Raw genomic sequence first — 22,681 nt, 5'->3', positions numbered from 1 at the left:
CCTTCCCCGGAGCCCCGAGTACGACCCAGGGAACTCAATCCGCTCAGACCACGCAAACGACAGGCTTCACACTGGAGTCTACACTCACCCCAGGCGGCTCGGTTTCCACAGGAACCACTGCACCCCAGGACACCTCCTTACCCACAGCCCTCACCGACGAACCTACAGCCTCTCCAGCCAGCCACGTTTCCACAGGTGTAACCCAACCATCTGAGAGTTCTCACACAACAGGCTTCACTCAGGAGACTACAGTCATCCCCACAGGCTCCCTTCCCACAGAAACACATGGAACTCCTGAGACCTTGACCTCCACGGCCCTGACTGACCAATCTACCACCTCACCCGTCCTCCCAAAATCAACACCAGAAAGTCCAGCGACTCAGACCTGGCCAACAGTGTTCTCTCCGGGGTCGACGACCTCGCCAACAGGCTCAGGGTCCACACACACTGCTGTGACTCCTGAGAACACTCACACCACATCTCGGCAGGAGGCAGCAACAACCTCCCCAGGAGGCCCGATTTCCACTCCTGGAAGTCAGCCCACTGACACGGCCCACACAACAACCTCCTCTGGTGAAACAGGCACTTCACAAAGCACAGCAGGTTCCCCTTCAACCGCCGTCTCTCCCGACGCCACCCTCAGCTCAGCCTTCACCCAGACACCCACACAGTCTCCAAGCAGCCTGTTCCCAACAGCAGCAACTCAAACAACGGAGACCTCCCAAACAGTCGTCACCCAGGACACTACACCCTTCCAAACCAGCTCAGGGTCCACAGGAACAGCGGCGCCTCCTGAGACCTCCTACACCTCAGCTGCGCCTGAGCCATCTTCCACCGCCCCAAGAGTCTCCATTTCAACACAAGCAACTGAAGGAGCCGACACATCACCAACAGTCGCCACTCACGGATCCACAGCCTCCCCTACAGGCTCAGGGTCCACCGAGAGAACTGCGTCTCCTGAGAACACCCACACCCCATCTCAACCTGAGGCAACTCCAACCTCCCCCGGAGGCCCGAGTACGACCCAGGGAACTCAATCCGCTCAGACCACGCAAACGACAGGCTTCACACTGGAGTCTACACTCACCCCAGGCGGCTCGGTTTCCACAGGAACCACTGCACCCCAGGACACCTCCTTACCCACAGCCCTCACCGACGAACCTACAGCCTCTCCAGCCAGCCACGTTTCCACAGGTGTAACCCAACCATCTGAGAGTTCTCACACAACAGGCTTCACTCAGGAGACTACAGTCATCCCCACAGGCTCCCTTCCCACAGAAACACATGGAACTCCTGAGACCTTGAACTCCACGGCCCTGACTGACCAATCTACCACCTCACCCGTCCTCCCAAAATCAACACCAGAAAGTCCAGGGACTCAGACCTGGCCAACAGTGTTCTCTCCGGGGTCGACGACCTCGCCAACAGGCTCAGGGTCCACGCACACTGCTGTGACTCCTGAGAACACTCACACCACATCTCGGCAGGAGGCAGCAACAACCTCCCCAGGAGGCCCGATTTCCACTCCTGGAAGTCAGCCCACTGACACGGCCCACACAACAACCTCCTCTGGTGAAACAGGCACTTCACAAAGCACAGCAGGTTCCCCTTCAACCGCCGTCTCCCCCGACGCCACCCTCAGCTCAGCCTTCACCCAGACACCCACACAGTCTCCAAGCAGCCTGTTCCCAACAGCAGCAACTCAAACAACGGAGACCTCCCAAACAGTCGTCACCCAGGACACTACACCCTTCCAAACCAGCTCAGGGTCCACAGGAACAGCGGCGCCTCCTGAGACCTCCTACACCTCAGCTGCGCCTGAGCCATCTTCCACCGCCCCAAGAGTCTCCATTTCAACACAAGCAACTGAAGGAGCCGACACATCACCAACAGTCGCCACTCACGGATCCACAGCCTCCCCTACAGGCTCAGGGTCCACCGAGAGAACTGCATCTCCTGAGAACACCCACACCCCATCTCAACCTGAGGCAACTCCAACTTCCCCCGGAGGCCCGAGTACGACCCAGGGAACTCAATCCGCTCAGACCACGCAAACGACAGGCTTCACACTGGAGTCTACACTCACCCCAGGCGGCTCGGTTTCCACAGGAACCACTGCACCCCAGGACACCTCCTTACCCACAGCCCTCACCGACGAACCTACAGCCTCTCCAGCCAGCCACGTTTCCACAGGTGTAACCCAACCATCTGAGAGTTCTCACACAACAGGCTTCACTCAGGAGACTACAGTCACCCCCACAGGCTCCCTTCCCACAGAAACACACGGAACTCCTGAGACCTTGACCTCCACGGCCCTGACTGACCAATCTACCACCTCACCCGTCCTCCCAAAATCAACACCAGAAAGTCCAGCGACTCAGACCTGGCCAACAGTGTTCTCTCCGGGGTCGACGACCTCGCCAACAGGCTCAGGGTCCACGCACACTGCTGTGACTCCTGAGAACACTCACACCACATCTCGGCAGGAGGCAGCAACAACCTCCCCAGGAGGCCCGATTTCCACTCCTGGAAGTCAGCCCACTGACACGGCCCACACAACAACCTCCTCTGGTGAAACAGGCACTTCACAAAGCACAGCAGGTTCCCCTTCAACCGCCGTCTCCCCCGACGCCACCCTCAGCTCAGCCTTCACCCAGACACCCACACAGTCTCCAAGCAGCCTGTTCCCAACAGCAGCAACTCAAACAACGGAGACCTCCCAAACAGTCGTCACCCAGGACACTACACCCTTCCAAACCAGCTCAGGGTCCACAGGAACAGCGGCGCCTCCTGAGACCTCCTACACCTCAGCTGCGCCTGAGCCATCTTCCACCGCCCCAAGAGTCTCCATTTCAACACAAGCAACTGAAGGAGCCGACACATCACCAACAGTCGCCACTCACGGATCCACAGCCTCCCCTACAGGCTCAGGGTCCACCGAGAGAACTGCGTCTCCTGAGAACACCCACACCCCATCTCAACCTGAGGCAACTCCAACCTCCCCCGGAGGCCCGAGTACGACCCAGGGAACTCAATCCGCTCAGACCACGCAAACGACAGGCTTCACACTGGAGTCTACACTCACCCCAGGCGGCTCGGTTTCCACAGGAACCACTGCACCCCAGGACACCTCCTTACCCACAGCCCTCACCGACGAACCTACAGCCTCTCCAGCCAGCCACGTTTCCACAGGTGTAACCCAACCATCTGAGAGTTCTCACACAACAGGCTTCACTCAGGAGACTACAGTCATCCCCACAGGCTCCCTTCCCACAGAAACACATGGAACTCCTGAGACCTTGACCTCCACGGCCCTGACTGACCAATCTACCACCTCACCCGTCCTCCCAAAATCAACACCAGAAAGTCCAGCGACTCAGACCTGGCCAACAGTGTTCTCTCCGGGGTCGACGACCTCGCCAACAGGCTCAGGGTCCACGCACACTGCTGTGACTCCTGAGAACACTCACACCACATCTCGGCAGGAGGCAGCAACAACCTCCCCAGGAGGCCCGATTTCCACTCCTGGAAGTCAGCCCACTGACACGGCCCACACAACAACCTCCTCAGGTGAAACAGGCACTTCACAAAGCACAGCAGGTTCCCCTTCAACCGCCGTCTCCCCCGACGCCACCCTCAGCTCAGCCTTCACCCAGACACCCACACAGTCTCCAAGCAGCCTGTTCCCAACAGCAGCAACTCAAACAACGGAGACCTCCCAAACAGTCGTCACCCAGGACACTACACCCTTCCAAACCAGCTCAGGGTCCACAGGAACAGCGGCGTCTCCTGAGACCTCCTACACCTCAGCTGCGCCTGAGCCATCTTCCACCACCCCAAGAGTCTCCATTTCAACACAAGCAACTGAAGGAGCCGACACATCACCAACAGTCGCCACTCACGGATCCACAGCCTCCCCTACAGGCTCAGGGTCCACCGAGAGAACTGCGTCTCCTGAGAACACCCACACCCCATCTCAACCTGAGGCAACTCCAACCTCCCCCGGAGGCCCGAGTACGACCCAGGGAACTCAATCCGCTCAGACCACGCAAACGACAGGCTTCACACTGCAGTCTACACTCACCCCAGGCGGCTCGGTTTCCATAGGAACCACTGCACCCCAGGACACCTCCTTACCTACAGCCTCACCAGCCAGCCACGTTTCCACAGGTGTAACCCAACCATCTGAGAGTTCTCACACAACACGCTTCACTCAGGAGACTACAGTCATCCCCACAGGCTCCCTTCCCACAGAAACACACGGAACTCCTGAGACCTTGACCTCCACGGCCCTGACTGACCAATCTACCACCTCACCCGTCCTCCCAAAATCAACACCAGAAAGTCCAGGGACTCAGACCTGGCCAACAGTGTTCTCTCCGGGGTCGACGACCTCGCCAACAGGCTCAGGGTCCACGCACAGTGCTGTGACTCCTGAGAACACTCACACCACATCTCGGCAGGAGGCAGCAACAACCTCCCCAGGAGGCCCGATTTCCACTCCTGGAAGTCAGCCCACTGACACGGCCCACACAACAACCTCCTCTGGTGAAACAGGCACTTCACAAAGCACAGCAGGTTCCCCTTCAACCGCCGTCTCCCCCGACGCCACCCTCAGCTCAGCCTTCACCCAGACACCCACACAGTCTCCAAGCAGCCTGTTCCCAACAGCAGCAACTCAAACAACGGAGACCTCCCAAACAGTCGTCACCCAGGACACTACACCCTTCCAAACCAGCTCAGGGTCCACAGGAACAGCGGCGCCTCCTGAGACCTCCTACACCTCAGCTGCGCCTGAGCCATCTTCCACCGCCCCAAGAGTCTCCATTTCAACACAAGCAACTGAAGGAGCCGACACATCACCAACAGTCGCCACTCACGGATCCACAGCCTCCCCTACAGGCTCAGGGTCCACCGAGAGAACTGCGTCTCCTGAGAACACCCACACCCCATCTCAACCTGAGGCAACTCCAACCTCCCCCGGAGGCCCGAGTACGACCCAGGGAACTCAATCCGCTCAGACCACGCAAACGACAGGCTTCACACTGGAGTCTACACTCACCCCAGGCGGCTCGGTTTCCACAGGAACCACTGCACCCCAGGACACCTCCTTACCCACAGCCCTCACCGACGAACCTACAGCCTCTCCAGCCAGCCACGTTTCCACAGGTGTAAACCAACCATCTGAGAGTTCTCACACAACAGGCTTCACTCAGGAGACTACAGTCATCCCCACAGGCTCCCTTCCCACAGAAACACATGGAACTCCTGAGACCTTGACCTCCACGGCCCTGACTGACCAATCTACCACCTCACCCGTCCTCCCAAAATCAACACCAGAAAGTCCAGCGACTCAGACCTGGCCAACAGTGTTCTCTCCGGGGTCGACGACCTCGCCAACAGGCTCAGGGTCCACGCACACTGCTGTGACTCCTGAGAACACTCACACCACATCTCGGCAGGAGGCAGCAACAACCTCCCCAGGAGGCCCGATTTCCACTCCTGGAAGTCAGCCCACTGACACGGCCCACACAACAACCTCCTCAGGTGAAACAGGCACTTCACAAAGCACAGCAGGTTCCCCTTCAACCGCCGTCTCCCCCGACGCCACCCTCAGCTCAGCCTTCACCCAGACACCCACACAGTCTCCAAGCAGCCTGTTCCCAACAGCAGCAACTCAAACAACGGAGACCTCCCAAACAGTCGTCACCCAGGACACTACACCCTTCCAAACCAGCTCAGGGTCCACAGGAACAGCGGCGTCTCCTGAGACCTCCTACACCTCAGCTGCGCCTGAGCCATCTTCCACCACCCCAAGAGTCTCCATTTCAACACAAGCAACTGAAGGAGCCGACACATCACCAACAGTCGCCACTCACAGATCCACAGCCTCCCCTACAGGCTCAGGGTCCACCGAGAGAACTGCGTCTCCTGAGAACACCCACACCCCATCTCAACCTGAGGCAACTCCAACCTCCCCCGGAGGCCCGAGTACGACCCAGGGAACTCAATCCGCTCAGACCACGCAAACGACAGGCTTCACACTGGAGTCTACACTCACCGGAGGCGGCTCGGTTTCCATAGGAACCACTGCACCCCAGGACACCTCCTTACCTACAGCCTCACCAGCCAGCCACGTTTCCACAGGTGTAACCCAACCATCTGAGAGTTCTCACACAACACGCTTCACTCAGGAGACTACAGTCATCCCCACAGGCTCCCTTCCCACAGAAACACACGGAACTCCTGAGACCTTGACCTCCACGGCCCTGACTGACCAATCTACCACCTCACCCGTCCTCCCAAAATCAACACCAGAAAGTCCAGGGACTCAGACCTGGCCAACAGTGTTCTCTCCGGGGTCGACGACCTCGCCAACAGGCTCAGGGTCCACGCACACTGCTGTGACTCCTGAGAACACTCACACCACATCTCGGCAGGAGGCAGCAACAACCTCCCCAGGAGGCCCGATTTCCACTCCTGGAAGTCAGCCCACTGACACGGCCCACACAACAACCTCCTCTGGTGAAACAGGCACTTCACAAAGCACAGCAGGTTCCCCTTCAACCGCCGTCTCCCCCGACGCCACCCTCAGCTCAGCCTTCACCCAGACACCCACACAGTCTCCAAGCAGCCTGTTCCCAACAGCAGCAACTCAAACAACGGAGACCTCCCAAACAGTCGTCACCCAGGACACTACACCCTTCCAAACCAGCTCAGGGTCCACAGGAACAGCGGCGCCTCCTGAGACCTCCTACACCTCAGCTGCGCCTGAGCCATCTTCCACCGCCCCAAGAGTCTCCATTTCAACACAAGCAACTGAAGGAGCCGACACATCACCAACAGTCGCCACTCACGGATCCACAGCCTCCCCTACAGGCTCAGGGTCCACCGAGAGAACTGCGTCTCCTGAGAACACCCACACCCCATCTCAACCTGAGGCAACTCCAACCTCCCCCGGAGGCCCGAGTACGACCCAGGGAACTCAATCCGCTCAGACCACGCAAACGACAGGCTTCACACTGGAGTCTACACTCACCGGAGGCGGCTCGGTTTCCATAGGAACCACTGCACCCCAGGACACCTCCTTACCTACAGCCTCACCAGCCAGCCACGTTTCCACAGGTGTAACCCAACCATCTGAGAGTTCTCACACAACACGCTTCACTCAGGAGACTACAGTCATCCCCACAGGCTCCCTTCCCACAGAAACACACGGAACTCCTGAGACCTTGACCTCCACGGCCCTGACTGACCAATCTACCACCTCACCCGTCCTCCCAAAATCAACACCAGAAAGTCCAGCGACTCAGACCTGGCCAACAGTGTTCTCTCCGGGGTCGACGACCTCGCCAACAGGCTCAGGGTCCACGCACACTGCTGTGACTCCTGAGAACACTCACACCACATCTCGGCAGGAGGCAGCAACAACCTCCCCAGGAGGCCCGATTTCCACTCCTGGAAGTCAGCCCACTGACACGGCCCACACAACAACCTCCTCTGGTGAAACAGGCACTTCACAAAGCACAGCAGGTTCCCCTTCAACCGCCGTCTCCCCCGACGCCACCCTCAGCTCAGCCTTCACCCAGACACCCACACAGTCTCCAAGCAGCCTGTTCCCAACAGCAGCAACTCAAACAACGGAGACCTCCCAAACAGTCGTCACCCAGGACACTACACCCTTCCAAACCAGCTCAGGGTCCACAGGAACAGCGGCGCCTCCTGAGACCTCCTACACCTCAGCTGCGCCTGAGCCATCTTCCACCGCCCCAAGAGTCTCCATTTCAACACAAGCAACTGAAGGAGCCGACACGTCACCAACAGTCGCCACTCACGGATCCACAGCCTCCCCTACAGGCTCAGGGTCCACCGAGAGAACTGCGTCTCCTGAGAACACCCACACCCCATCTCAACCTGAGGCAACTCCAACCTCCCCCGGAGGCCCGAGTACGACCCAGGGAACTCAATCCGCTCAGACCACGCAAACGACAGGCTTCACACTGGAGTCTACACTCACCGGAGGCGGCTCGGTTTCCACAGGAACCACTGCACCCCAGGACACCTCCTTACCCACAGCCCTCACCGCCGAACCTACAGCCTCTCCAGCCAGCCACGTTTCCACAGGTGTAACCCAACCATCTGAGAGTTCTCACACAACACGCTTCACTCAGGAGACTACAGTCATCCCCACAGGCTCCCTTCCCACAGAAACACACGGAACTCCTGAGACCTTGACCTCCACGGCCCTGACTGACCAATCTACCACCTCACCCGTCCTCCCAAAATCAACACCAGAAAGTCCAGGGACTCAGACCTGGCCAACAGTGTTCTCTCCGGGGTCGACGACCTCGCCAACAAGCTCAGGGTCCACGCACACTGCTGTGACTCCTGAGAACACTCACACCACATCTCGGCAGGAGGCAGCAACAACCTCCCCAGGAGGCCCGATTTCCACTCCTGGAAGTCAGCCCACTGACACGGCCCACACAACAACCTCCTCTGGTGAAACAGGCACTTCACAAAGCACAGCAGGTTCCCCTTCAACCGCCGTCTCCCCCGACGCCACCCTCAGCTCAGCCTTCACCCAGACACCCACACAGTCTCCAAGCAGCCTGTTCCCAACAGCAGCAACTCAAACAACGGAGACCTCCCAAACAGTCGTCACCCAGGACACTACACCCTTCCAAACCAGCTCAGGGTCCACAGGAACAGCGGCGCCTCCTGAGACCTCCTACACCTCAGCTGCGCCTGAGCCATCTTCCACCGCCCCAAGAGTCTCCATTTCAACACAAGCAACTGAAGGAGCCGACACGTCACCAACAGTCGCCACTCACGGATCCACAGCCTCCCCTACAGGCTCAGGGTCCACCGAGAGAACTGCGTCTCCTGAGAACACCCACACCCCATCTCAACCTGAGGCAACTCCAACCTCCCCCGGAGGCCCGAGTACGACCCAGGGAACTCAATCCGCTCAGACCACGCAAACGACAGGCTTCACACTGGAGTCTACACTCACCCCAGGCGGCTCGGTTTCCACAGGAACCACTGCACCCCAGGACACCTCCTTACCCACAGCCCTCACCGACGAACCTACAGCCTCTCCAGCCAGCCACGTTTCCACAGGTGTAACCCAACCATCTGAGAGTTCTCACACAACACGCTTCACTCAGGAGACTACAGTCATCCCCACAGGCTCCCTTCCCACAGAAACACACGGAACTCCTGAGACCTTGACCTCCACGGCCCTGACTGACCAATCTACCACCTCACCCGTCCTCCCAAAATCAACACCAGAAAGTCCAGCGACTCAGACCTGGCCAACAGTGTTCTCTCCGGGGTCGACGACCTCGCCAACAGGCTCAGGGTCCACGCACACTGCTGTGACTCCTGAGAACACTCACACCACATCTCGGCAGGAGGCAGCAACAACCTCCCCAGGAGGCCCGATTTCCACTCCTGGAAGTCAGCCCACTGACACGGCCCACACAACAACCTCCTCTGGTGAAACAGGCACTTCACAAAGCACAGCAGGTTCCCCTTCAACCGCCGTCTCCCCCGACGCCACCCTCAGCTCAGCCTTCACCCAGACACCCACACAGTCTCCAAGCAGCCTGTTCCCAACAGCAGCAACTCAAACAACGGAGACCTCCCAAACAGTCGTCACCCAGGACACTACACCCTTCCAAACCAGCTCAGGGTCCACAGGAACAGCGGCGCCTCCTGAGACCTCCTACACCTCAGCTGCGCCTGAGCCATCTTCCACCGCCCCAAGAGTCTCCATTTCAACACAAGCAACTGAAGGAGCCGACACATCACCAACAGTCGCCACTCACGGATCCACAGCCTCCCCTACAGGCTCAGGGTCCACCGAGAGAACTGCGTCTCCTGAGAACACCCACACCCCATCTCAACCTGAGGCAACTCCAACCTCCCCCGGAGGCCCGAGTACGACCCAGGGAACTCAATCCGCTCAGACCACGCAAACGACAGGCTTCACACTGGAGTCTACACTCACCGGAGGCGGCTCGGTTTCCATAGGAACCACTGCACCCCAGGACACCTCCTTACCTACAGCCTCACCAGCCAGCCACGTTTCCACAGGTGTAACCCAACCATCTGAGAGTTCTCACACAACACGCTTCACTCAGGAGACTACAGTCATCCCCACAGGCTCCCTTCCCACAGAAACACACGGAACTCCTGAGACCTTGACCTCCACGGCCCTGACTGACCAATCTACCACCTCACCCGTCCTCCCAAAATCAACACCAGAAAGTCCAGGGACTCAGACCTGGCCAACAGTGTTCTCTCCGGGGTCGACGACCTCGCCAACAGGCTCAGGGTCCACGCACACTGCTGTGACTCCTGAGAACACTCACACCACATCTCGGCAGGAGGCAGCAACAACCTCCCCAGGAGGCCCGATTTCCGCTCCTGGAAGTCAGCCCACTGACACGGCCCACACAACAACCTCCTCTGGTGAAACAGGCACTTCACAAAGCACAGCAGGTTCCCCTTCAACCGCCGTCTCCCCCGACGCCACCCTCAGCTCAGCCTTCACCCAGACACCCACACAGTCTCCAAGCAGCCTGTTCCCAACAGCAGCAACTCAAACAACGGAGACCTCCCAAACAGTCGTCACCCAGGACACTACACCCTTCCAAACCAGCTCAGGGTCCACAGGAACAGCGGCGCCTCCTGAGACCTCCTACACCTCAGCTGCGCCTGAGCCATCTTCCACCGCCCCAAGAGTCTCCATTTCAACACAAGCAACTGAAGGAGCCGACACATCACCAACAGTCGCCACTCACGGATCCACAGCCTCCCCTACAGGCTCAGGGTCCACCGAGAGAACTGCGTCTCCTGAGAACACCCACACCCCATCTCAACCTGAGGCAACTCCAACCTCCCCCGGAGGCCCGAGTACGACCCAGGGAACTCAATCCGCTCAGACCACGCAAACGACAGGCTTCACACTGGAGTCTACACTCACCCCAGGCGGCTCGGTTTCCACAGGAACCACTGCACCCCAGGACACCTCCTTACCCACAGCCCTCACCGACGAACCTACAGCCTCTCCAGCCAGCCACGTTTCCACAGGTGTAACCCAACCATCTGAGAGTTCTCACACAACAGGCTTCACTCAGGAGACTACAGTCATCCCCACAGGCTCCCTTCCCACAGAAACACACGGAACTCCTGAGACCTTGACCTCCACGGCCCTGACTGACCAATCTACCACCTCACCCGTCCTCCCAAAATCAACACCAGAAAGTCCAGCGACTCAGACCTGGCCAACAGTGTTCTCTCCGGGGTCGACGACCTCGCCAACAGGCTCAGGGTCCACGCACACTGCTGTGACTCCTGAGAACACTCACACCACATCTCGGCAGGAGGCAGCAACAACCTCCCCAGGAGGCTTGATTTCAGTATCGTGGGGTACAGCGACTGTGACAGTGCCACCAACACCCACCAGCCCTGAAGATGCCACCTCCCCGGTGACCTTAATGTCCCCAGACTCTGCCAGTCCTCCTTTAGTCCCCCACACCTCAACCTTGCCCTCTGTGGCTCCAGTGTCCTTGGTCAGCCCAGCTCACAGCTCGCAGGCCAGCACTGACACCCCAGCTCTCACTGCTCACACTCTCCCTCCCTCCCGTGCTCCCTTCTCCTCCCTTCCCGTCCCTGCATCCTCCTCTCCACACAGCCGCCCTTCCAGCTCCTTTGCCCCCTCCTCCAGCTCTCGGGCCCCTGCTCACAGCTCGGGCCCCGTGTTCACCAGCAGTCTCGCTGCTCCCACGAGGACGCCACATGTGTCTCTGCCACCAAGTAAGTCCCCGTGAGCGGCTGTGCTGCCCTCTGCCCGTGTGCGCCCGTGTCCATGTCTCTGACTCAGGCTGGGTGTTTCTGTGTCATCTCTGGCGTGCAGGGTGCAGCGTGTCATCGTGCTCAGAGCTCAGTGGTGTGTCCGTGCTTGGCGAGCTGTGCTTTCCCGTGCAGGTCCCGCCCAGCTCCCTCCTGGTTCCTTTTCTTACTGTCTCTATGTCCTTCTCTCTCTCTCCGTCTCTCCCTCTCTTCTTTTTCTCGTCTCCTCCACCCTATCTACTCCCTGCTTTCTCTGGTTCTGTGGAATGAGGTGGAAATGTCTCTCCTGAACGTTGTCTGTCTCAGGGTGTCACCCCGTGTCAGGCGAGGCCCGGGGCCACCCAGGGACAGGCGCTGTGGTCCTGAGGCCTCTTCTGTCCCCCCAGAGGACTGTGGGAACGGGGAGTGGACCGGAAGGCAGTGCGAGTGCCACTCGGGGTACACGGGCCAGGCGTGCGACTCCGTCCTCTACTTCTTCCCCGTGGGTAAGGGCTGCACTCGGACCCCAGCTGACACACAGCAGACAAGCCCTCCCCCCCCCGGGCCCTGACACACAGCAGACACACACACCCCGGGCCCTACACACGGCACACACCCCCGGTCTCTGACAGGCACTGTGAGAAGCATGTGTGACCATGCAGGTCAGGAGGGGTCCCTGCTGCCCGGGTCCTCCTGCCCCGGGTCCTCCTGCCCCGGGTCCTCCTGCCCTGGGTCCTCCTGCCCCGGGTCCCTCCTGCCCCAGATCCGCTCAGCTCACACTCCGGCGTTAGCGTGAGGAGCTCACACTCAGCCCCAGGCCTGAGCCGCGCGCCCTGACCTCAGCCCGAGCTGGCGCGCACAGCCGTGGGCTTGAGGCCGGCAGCCTGGCCAAAGGCCTGAGCGTCCCGGGCAGCGGAGAAGCACGTCTCCAACAGTGAGAGACACGGAGGACGACACTCATGAACACACAGGAACATGCACACATGAACATGTGAACATGCACATGTATGAACACACAGGAACATGCACACATGAACACAGGAACATACACATGTATGAACACACAGGAACATGCACACATGAACACACGAACACACGAACATGCACACGTATGAACACACACAGGACCATGCACACGTATGAACACACACAGGACCATGCACACGTATGAACACACACAGGACCATGCACACGTGTGAACACACACATGCGTGCGCGTGCGCCCCACCACCCTGGCCTACTCGAGTTTCTCTCCTGCTTCCTGCTCACTTCCGTCACCTCCATGACGGCCTCACGCGCCCTTGTCCGTCCGCAGACATCCCGGACGTGATCAACGCCACGCTGGCCGTGACCGTGAAGGTGCTGCACCGGAACTTCACGCCCGAGCTGCGGGACCCCGCGTCCGCCGCCTACAGGAACTTCTCCCAGCTCTTCCGCAGCCAGGTAGACGCCCCGGGCACGCCCCGCCCGCCTCGCGGACCATCACTGCCCGCTCACACTCAACTCAGGGGCCCCAGACACGCCCACCCAGGCCAGCTCCTCCCTAGACACGCCCCTCCCCAGACACGCCCACCCAGGCCAGCTCCTCCCCAGACACGCCCCTCCCAGACACGCCCACCCAGGCCAGCTCCTCCCCAGACACGCCCCTCCAGACACGCCCACCCAGGCCAGCTCCTCCCCAGACACGCCCCTCCCCTCAGACACGCCCACCCAGGCCAGCTCCTCCCCAGACACGCCCCTCCAGACACGCCCCTCTCAGACACGCCCACCCAGGCCAGCTCCTCCCCAGACACGCCCCTCCCCAGACACGCCTCTCCCCAGACACGCCTCTCCCCAGACACGCCCACCCAGGCCAGCTTCTCCCCAGACACGCCCCTCCCCAGACACGCCCACCCAGGCCAGCTCCTCCCCAGACACGCCCCTCCCCAGACACGCCCCTCCCAGACACGCCCACCCAGGCCAGCTCCTCCACTCAGGCACACTCCTCCACTCAGGCCCGCCCCTCCCCTCAGGCCCGCCCCTCCCCTCGACCATCCCTGCCCACTCAGTTCGTGTCCTCCCCGCCCACTCAGACCCACTACGCTCAGACCCAGGCAGGCGCCCACGCGGCTCCGTGTCCCGTGTTTTTCAGATGGATAAAGTTTTCTCAGGAGACGACCTTCCCGAGTACAGAAGTGTGATCATTAGACAGCTGCTGTGAGTGCTGGGGCGCCCGCTCTCTGCTGCTTCCCACCGGAGCTAGGCTGGGCCCGGACTGCAGCCCTGCACCTGAGCTCACCTGTGCTCACCTGTGCTCACCTGAGCTCACCTGACCCTCACCTGAGCTCACCTGTGCTCACCTGACCCTCACCTGTGCTCACCTGAGCTCACCTGTGCTCACCTGAGCTCACCTGACCCTCACCTGTGCTCACCTGAGCTCACCTGACCCTCACCTGAGCTCACCTGTGCTCACCTGACCCTCACCTGAGCTCACCTGAGCTCACCTGTGCTCACCTGACCCTCACCTGAGCTCACCTGAGCTCACCTGTGCTCACCTGTGCTCACCTGAGCTCACCTGACCCTCACCTGAGCTCACCTGTGCTCACCTGACCCTCACCTGAGCTCACCTGTGCTCACCTGAGCTCACCTGTGCTCACCTGATCCTTACCTGACCCTCACCTGTTCTCACCTGATCCTTACCTGACCCTCACCTGTGCTCACCTGATCCTTACCTGATCCTCACCTGATTTCACCTGACCCTCACCTGAGCTCACCTGATCCTCACCTGTGCTCACCTGACCCTCGCCTGTGCTCACCTGACCCTTGCCTGAGCTTACCTGTGCTCACCTGAGCTCACCTGAGCTCACCTGACCCTCACCTGTGCTCACCTGAGCTCACCTGACCCTCACCTGAGCTCACCTGTGCTCACCTGATCCTTACCTGAGCCTCACCTGTTCTCACCTGATCCTTACCTGACCCTCACCTGTGCTCACCTGATCCTTACCTGATCCTCACCTGACCCTCACCTGATTTCACCTGACCCTCACCTGATCCTCACCTGTGCTCACCTGACCCTCGCCTGTGCTCACCTGACCCTCGCCTGTGCTCACCTGACCCTCGCCTGAGCTCACCTGACCCTCACCTGATTTCACCTGACCCTCACCTGAGCTCACCTGATCCTCACCTGTGCTCACCTGAACCTCGCCTGTGCTCACCTGACCCTCGCCTGTGCTCACCTGACCCTTGCCTGAGCTCACCTGATCCTTACCTGACCCTCACCTGTGCTCACCTGATCTTTACCTGACCCTTACCTGTGCTCACCTGACCCTCACCTGACCCTTATCTGACCCTCACCTGTGCTCACCTGATCCTTACCTGACACTCACCTGTGCTCACCTGATCCTTACCTGATCCTCACCTGTGCTCACCTGATCCTTACGTGATCCTTACCCATCCCTCACCTGTGCTCACCTGATATTTACCTGACCCTCACCTGATCCTTACCTGATCCTCACCTGTGCTCACCTGACCTCGCCTTAGCTCACCTGATCCTCACCTGTGCTCACCTAATCTTTACCTGACCCTCACCTGTGCTCACCTGACCCTCACCTGTGCTCACCTGACCCTCACCTGTGCTCACCTGATCCTCACCTGTGCTCACCTGACCCTCACCTGTGCTCCCGATATTTACCTGATCCTCACCTGTGCTCACCTGATATGTACCTGATCCTCACCTGTGCTCACCTGACCTCGCCTTAGCTCACCTGATCCTCACCTGTGCTCACCTGATCTTTACCTGACCCTTACCTGTGCTCACCTGACCCTCACCTGACCCTTATCTGACCCTCACCTGTGCTCACCTGACCCTCACCTGACTCTCACCTGTGCTCACCTGATCCTCACCTGTGCTCACCTGACCCTCACCTGACCCTCACCTGACCCTCACCTGACCCTCACCTGTGCTCACCTGAGCTCACCTGATCCTCACTTGATCCTCACCTGAGCTCACCACCTGACCCTCATCTGTACTCACCTGACCCTCACCTGATCCTCACTTGATCCTCACCTGAGCTCACCTGTGCTCACCTGAGGACCCTGACTCACACTTCATCTGTTCACATGACCTGTTCACTCCCTCACGCACTCAAATTCAGCCTCGATTCATTTTTATCCTCCGGTTACACACTAATTCATCCATCATTTGTGGATCCATCATTCATTCCTGGTTATCTCACACATTTATTCCCCGTGGACAGCCTGGGCTGCGCACTGGTCTGGGGGCGGCCTGGGCTATACAGCGGGTCCCGGGACAGCCTGGGCTCTGCAGCGGGTCCCGGGACGGCCTGGTGGCGCACTGGTCCGGGACGGCCTGGTGGCGCACTGGTCCCGGGGCGGCCTGGTGGCGCACTGGTCCGGGGGCGGCCTGGTGGCGCACTGGTCCCGGGGCGGCCTGGTGGCGCACTGGTCCGGGGGCGGCCTGGTGGCGCACTGGTCCCGGGGGCGGCCTGGGCTGCGCACTGGTCCGGGACGGCCTGGTGGCGCACTGGTCCCGGGACGGCCTGGTGGCGCACTGGTCCCGGGACGGCCTGGGCTGCGCACTGGTCCGGGGCGGCCTGGGCTGCGCACTGGTCCGGGGGCGGCCTGGTGGCGCACTGGTCCGGGGGCGGCCTGGTGGCGCGGGCGCTGACGCTGGCGCCCTGGCAGCAACGGCAGCATCGTGGTGCGGAGCGACGTGGTCCTGCAGGCCAGCTACACGGCGGAGTACGAGGCGCTGTTCGCGAACCTCTCGCGGGTCGTGGAGGCCAAGATCAGGGCCGAGACCGCCGGGACGGAGCGCGACCTCTCCCTGTGCCAGAGTGAGCGCCCGAGCCCGGCCGCGCCCTCTCCCCGCGGCCCTCCGAGGAAGCTGCGGCAGGGGGATTGCGGCCACTGAAGCCAGCCTGGGCTCCGCGGGCGGCTCTAGGCGGGAGGAGGGCGGGGCCCGGAGGGGGAGGGCGGGGCCCGGGGGAGGGCGGAGCCCGGAGGGGGAGGGCGGGGCCCGGAGGGAGAGGGAGGAATCCTGAGTGAGAGGGCGGGGCCCGGAGGGAAAGGGCGGGGCCCGGAGGGAGTGGGGAGGAGTCTGATGGAGAAGGGCGGAGCCTGGAGGGAGCGGGGAGGAGTCTGATGGAGAAGGGCGGAGCCTGGAGGGGGAGGGCGGAGTCTGATGGAGGGTTTGCGTCTTTCCGCCCTGGCAGCCTCCTTGCTGTGCTACAACGGAAACTTCACCAGCGTGGGGACCCGAACCCTCAGCTTCGACGCTGCCGGTGAGCTGCCCGGGCCGGGGTGGGGGCCCGGCAGGGGGCGCGGAGGCTGCGGGGTGCTAGCTGCCGCCCTCGCCCGCAGAGTTCTGCTTCCGGAAGGCCGCCCGGGGCTTCGGCCAGTTCTTCCGGCCCGAGACGCTGGACGGGAGGCTGACGTGCGCGAGCCCCTGCACGCCGGACTCCAAGTCGCGGCTCGACTGCCACGGGGGCCAGTGCCAGCTGCAGCGCTCGGGCGCGCGCTGCGTGTGAGTGTCCGCGCGGCGAGGCCACAGGACGGCACCGGGGAGGGCGCGCACGGGGAGGGCGGGCACCGGGGAGGGCGCGCACGGGGAGGGCGGGCACCGGGGAGGGCGCGCACGGGGAGGGCGGGCACGGGGAGGGCGCGCATGGGGAGCGCGTGCACGGGGAGGGCGGGCACCAAGGAGGGCGGGGACGGGGAGGGCGGGCACCAGGGGGAGCGCGTGCACGGGGAGGGCGCGCACACCAAGGAGAGCGCGCACGGGGAGGGCGGGCACCAGGGAGGGCGCACACCAAGGAGGGCGCGCACAGGGAGGGCGCACACCGGGGAGCACGCACACCAAGGAGGACCGGCATGGGGAGCGCGCACACCGGGGAGCGCGCACACCAAGGAGGACCGGCATGGGGAGCGCGCACACCGGGGAGGGCGCACACCGGGGAGCGCGCACACCAAGGACGGGCACGGGAAGGGCGGGCACCGGGGAGGGCGCGCACCGGGGAGGGCGCGCCCCGGGAATACCGGGGGTGGACTCCCACCAGGGAGACCCCTTGGGCTTGGGTGCCGCCCCTTCGGGTGACCTGCCTCGTGTGCCCGCAGGTGCCCGAACACGGACACGCACTGGTACTGGGGAGACACCTGCGAGTCCAGGACGAGCAAGAGGCTAGTATTCGGGCTGGTGGGCGCCGCGCTGGCCGCGCTGCTCCTGCTCTCCGTCGTCCTGGCCGTGCTCCTCGGACGCTCGCGCCGGAAGATGCGCAGGTGACGGATCACGCGCGTGAGGGGTCACCGTGGCTTGAGTTGATTTACTATCCACTGTACATCCGGATCGCAGTCCTCCTCCCTCTTTTCTCTTCCCTCCTCCCCGCTCTCCCTCCTCCCTCGTTCTTTAGTTCCTCCTCCCTCCCCCTCCCACCCAGCCCCTCAGCTAAGCGAGTCCCACTCCCACCCCCGCGTCTTGGGGAGGTGACAGCGTCAGCGTCCCCGTGGGTCGGCCCCCGAACTGGGGACCCACAGGAGGACCAAGCAGCGGGTCCTGGTCCTACGACCCCTGCCCCTGCCCCGTGGCCTCCTGCTGTCCCCTCTGTCCCTGCTCCATCTTTATCCCCATGCCCCGCAGCAGGGGGACCCGGGAGGACATGTTCCCCGGTGCCCCCCACTGTCTGGTTAAGGTGTGAGCGGAGGGCGAGTGTGACAGGGGGGCCCGGGGACCCTCTCAGGAGTCACTGTCGCCTTCTGCAGTTCCGCTCTTTCCAGCGGACCGTGACCGCTGAGGCCAAGCAGGGTGTCTGGGCACACCCGTCCCGGCACGCCCTGAGCACACCCTTCCCGGCACATTTGTCCTCGGGTGTCACCCAGGTGCCTGATAGGGCTGGTTGGGGTGAGAAATGGAAACAGAAACTTCAGCCTGAAAATCATTAGACAGGGAAGGTTTCCAGCCGTAGAGGACCAGGAAGCTGGCACTGGGAATGCCAGGAAGGATGGCAGGAAACGGGGGTGGGGGGGGCAGGAGGACAGGGGACAGGAGGTGGACAGAAGGAGAGGGGGTCTTTTGGAGAACCTGGTTTCTCACCCATGGGATGGAGGAACCTCTGGCCTCACTCCCCAATGTCCCCTCCTGTCCTCCTGTCCCTTCAGTCCCTCCTGTCACCCCTCTCCTCCTGTCCCTCCTGTCCCTTCAGTCCCTCCTGTCACCCCTCTCCTCCTGTCCCTCCTGTCCCCCCTTCCTGTCCCTCCTGTCCTCCTGTCCCCCTGTCTCCTCTCTTCTCCTGTCCCCACTGTCACCCTGTCCTCCTGTCCCCACTGTCCCCCTGTCCTCCTGTTCCCCTGTCCTCCTGTCCCCACTGTCCTCCTGTCCCCCATCCTCCTGTCCCCACTGTCCCCCTGTCCTCCTGTTCCCCTGTCCTCCTGTCCCCACTGTCCTCCTGTCCCCCTGTCCTCCTGTCCTCCTGTTCCCCTGTCCTCCTGTCCCCACTGTCCTCCTGTCCCCCTGTCCTCCTGTCCTCCTGTTCCCCTGTCCTCCTGTTCCCCTGTCCTCCTGTCCCCACTGTCCTCCTGTCCCCCTGTCCTCCTGTCCTCCTGTTCCCCTGTCCCCCTGTCCCCTGTTCCCCTGTCCCCCTGTCCCCTGTTCCCCTGTCCCCCTGTCCCCTGTCCTCCTGTCCCCACTGTCCTCCTGTCCTCCTGTCCCCCTGTTCCCCTCCTCCTCCCACGCGCAGTTGCTCACTCCTGGCACTGTGTGTGCAGGTCACAATATGACCCCTGTCAAGCGTGGCAGAGAGAGTCTGTTCCTGGGACGTTCCAGAGCTCGGGCGTGTGGGAAGGTGAGTGTGTCCGGTGAACGCCTGGCGACAGTGTGCCCCCTGCACCCTCAGGTCCTCCCGGTCTCAGCTCTCCGGGCAGAGGTCAGGTGACGCTCTCCAGGCCTCCCTCGACCTCTGACCTGACCCTCTGTTAGCTTCTCCCGGCAAAGCCCCCAGCCCTCCCCTGTGTGTCACCAAGGCCTTGGGGACTTTTACACGGAGGGCGAGAGGCCAGGCGTGCCAGAGCGGGGGGGGGGTGACCCCGTGTGCTCACACCGTGGCCGAGCGCCCCACGGGTGTGACTGTGACACACGGGGCCCAGCGCGAGGCGGGCTCGGACCGGTGTCACCCCGGAACTGCTTCCTGCCCGCGCCAGGTCACCAAGGTCCCGTGGGGAGCCCGGAAGCCCCGCATGTCCCCTGCGGGGGTGGGGAGGGTGCGCGGGCGAGCGGGGCCCCTCAGCCGCCCTCTCCCCCGCAGCCGAGCAGCTGAGAGACGACAGGTTCGGCCTCCAGCGAGGGTACAGCCGCTTCCGCCCCCAACCTGCAGGACGTGGACCCCAGCGCGCAGGTGACGCCTGCTCACGCCCGCCCCCTGCCCCCCCAACGCCCCCTACCCACATCCCCCACCCACGCCCCCACCCACGCCCCCCAACGCTCCCTACCCACATCCCCCACCCACGCCCCCACCCACGCCCCCACCCACGCCCCCCAACGCTCCCTACCCACATCCCCCACCCACGCCCCCACCCACATCCCCCACCCACGCCCCCACCCACATCCCCCACCCACATCCCCCACCCACGCCCCCACCCACATCCCCCACCCACATCCCCCACCCACGCCCCCACCCACACCCCCCACCCACGCCCCCACCCACGCCCCCCAACGCTCCCTACCCACATCCCCCACCCACGCCCCCACCCACATCCCCCACCCACGCCCCCACCCACATCCCCCACCCACGCCCCCACCCACGCCCCCACCCACGCCCCCACCCACGCCCCCATCCACGCCCCCACCCACGCCCCCTCATGCCCCCATCCACATACCCCACCCACGCCCCCTACCCACGCCCCCCAACGCCCTCCCCCGGGTAACCGAGTCTTCTCCCCCCGCAGCTCAGCTTCCAGAGGCCCACGGTGGTGACGCCAGCCACGCCAGCCCCGTGAGCACGAGCGTGTGCCCCTCACCCCCTTTACACGAGAGACGGCCGGAGCCCACCGCAGCGCCCACCGCGTCGTCCCCCAGAGCACGGCTGTTGTTCGCTGCTGGGACTGGCGTGGGGGTCACCCCGGGGACCAGTGCAGGCAGACGGGACGGAGGGAGGGCGGAGAGGGCCGCTCCCCCCCCCCCGCTCCCCTCGTTCCCCCCCCCTCCCCGCTCCCCTCTGCTTGCTCGTGGGTGCCGCCCGCTCTGGGGTTTTTCTATCAATAAAGCAATTCTTGAGAGAACACTCGGCTTTTCACCTCCTTCTGTGTGTGTGTGTGTGTGTGTGTGTGTGTGTGTGTGTGTCCGGTGTTGGGGAAGTGGCCTCAGGGCTTTGCCTGCTTGTGCCCGAGCCGGCGTGTGAGGCCTGGGTCGCCCAGGGCACAGGCCCCGGCGCTCTCACTCTCCAGGGTGGGCGCGGGGCGGGGCCTTGCTCACCCCTGAGCTCTCGCCCTGGGGTCCCCCGTGTCACTGGGCCCGGGGACCCGGAGGGCACGCTCCTGCCGGGTGCCCGCTCTGGGTGTGTCCGCGGACACCCGGGGACAGGACCTCGCCCCTGCGGTGCCAACCTCCTGACCCGGGCGCACCTGCGTGCGTGCCGGGAAGGCAGCCGCTCCCTGTGCCCTTCGGCCCGGGCGGCCAGCGCCCCCTCCCACCATGCGGAAGCGCCTGTGCCCCCCCCGCACCCCGGGGTCAAAGGTCCCCGGCGGCTGTTATTTCTGGGGCCCCCGGCTCGCCCGCGCAGAGAAGAGCGCAGCGCGGCTGGCTTCTGCACGATGGCGGCGGGCGCGGCCCTCTGCGCGCTCTGCCTGCTGGCCCTCGCCCTCGCGCCCCGGCACACGGCCGCGGACGGTGAGTCGCCCCCTCGGGCCGGGCTGCGGGCACAGCGCCTGCTCTGTCAGCTCCCACTCGGGGCTCAGCCCTGGCCGGGGAGCCGCCCGGGGTCACAGCCGCTGGGGGACGGGCCGGGCCTCCCTCAGACGCGGGGAGGGCGCACGGCCTCCTCCTCTCCGCCCAGTCCCCCGAGGGTGTAAGACAAAGTCCCGACACAGGCGACGCTGGCCTAAAGCCCACAGTGTGGCCCGCGCCGCACCCCTGCTCAGCCCCCAGCCTGCTCGCTGGCTCCGACTTCTGTCCCTGCTTCTTCTCTTTTCTTTTCTCCCGTCTGTGTGTTTGTGTGTGTCTGTGTCTGTGTATCTCTGTGTCTGCGTGTCTCTGAGTCTGTGTGTGTCTCTGTGTCTGTGTCTCTGAGTCTGTGTGTGTCTCTGTGTCTGTGTGTCTCTGTGTCTGTGTGTCTCTGAGTCTGTGTGTGTCTGTGTGTGTCTCTGTGTCTGTGTATCTCTGTGTCTGCGTGTCTCTGAGTCTGTGTGTGTCTGTGTGTGTCTGTGTCTGTGTATCTCTGTCTGCGTGTCTCTGAGTCTGTGTGTGTCTCTGTCTTGTGTCTGTGTGTCTGTGTCTCTGTGTGTCTCTGTGTCTGTGTGTCTCTGTGTGTCTCTGTGTCTGTGTGTGTCTCTGTGTCTGTATGTCTGTGTGTCTGTATGTCTGTGTGTCTGTATGTCTGTGTGTGTCTGTGTGTCTGTGTGTCTCTGTGTCTGTGTGTCTGTCTGTGTCTGTGTGTCTGTGGGGGGCGGACCTCAGCCCCGAGAGGTGACCGGAGCCCCGGTTCCTGTCCGGGTGTGCCCGCTTCTCTGGTGTGCGTTTCCTCCTCACAAGGTCGGTCCACGCTGGGTGTGGAAAGCCTGTCATTCCCGCTGCTCGGGACACTGAGTTCACGGACAGCGGCTCGGCGGGGCCCTGTCTCACATTCAGCCGGGTGGG

At 62.5% G+C, this 22,681-nt stretch overlaps 1 protein-coding gene across 1 annotated transcript in view; it reads left to right on the top strand.

Annotated features, from left to right (window-relative positions):
• The window catches only part of Muc12 (mucin 12, cell surface associated), a 33,339-nt gene extending 11,442 nt beyond the window's left edge, over window positions 1–21,897 (top strand). The window contains exons 2-17 of the mRNA XM_060368595.1: window positions 1,366–2,016; window positions 7,210–8,126; window positions 11,738–11,826; window positions 11,927–11,997; window positions 12,249–12,347; window positions 13,157–13,284; window positions 13,389–13,463; window positions 13,973–14,037; window positions 16,525–16,676; window positions 17,055–17,123; window positions 17,203–17,365; window positions 17,956–18,117; window positions 19,600–19,676; window positions 20,136–20,225; window positions 20,776–21,131; window positions 21,274–21,897. Of these exons, the coding sequence (XP_060224578.1) occupies window positions 1,366–2,016; window positions 7,210–8,126; window positions 11,738–11,826; window positions 11,927–11,997; window positions 12,249–12,347; window positions 13,157–13,284; window positions 13,389–13,463; window positions 13,973–14,037; window positions 16,525–16,676; window positions 17,055–17,123; window positions 17,203–17,365; window positions 17,956–18,117; window positions 19,600–19,676; window positions 20,136–20,225; window positions 20,776–21,131; window positions 21,274–21,897 (3,788 nt within the window). The remainder of the gene's footprint in view (window positions 1–1,365; window positions 2,017–7,209; window positions 8,127–11,737; window positions 11,827–11,926; window positions 11,998–12,248; window positions 12,348–13,156; window positions 13,285–13,388; window positions 13,464–13,972; window positions 14,038–16,524; window positions 16,677–17,054; window positions 17,124–17,202; window positions 17,366–17,955; window positions 18,118–19,599; window positions 19,677–20,135; window positions 20,226–20,775; window positions 21,132–21,273) is intronic.
• The last annotated feature ends 784 nt before the right edge of the window (window positions 21,898–22,681 follow it).

The sequence above is a fragment of the Meriones unguiculatus genome, chromosome 15 (genome assembly GCF_030254825.1).
Source record: "Meriones unguiculatus strain TT.TT164.6M chromosome 15, Bangor_MerUng_6.1, whole genome shotgun sequence".
Taxonomy (NCBI): Eukaryota; Metazoa; Chordata; class Mammalia; order Rodentia; family Muridae; genus Meriones; species Meriones unguiculatus.
This window is presented reverse-complemented; position numbering and strand designations above follow the sequence as displayed.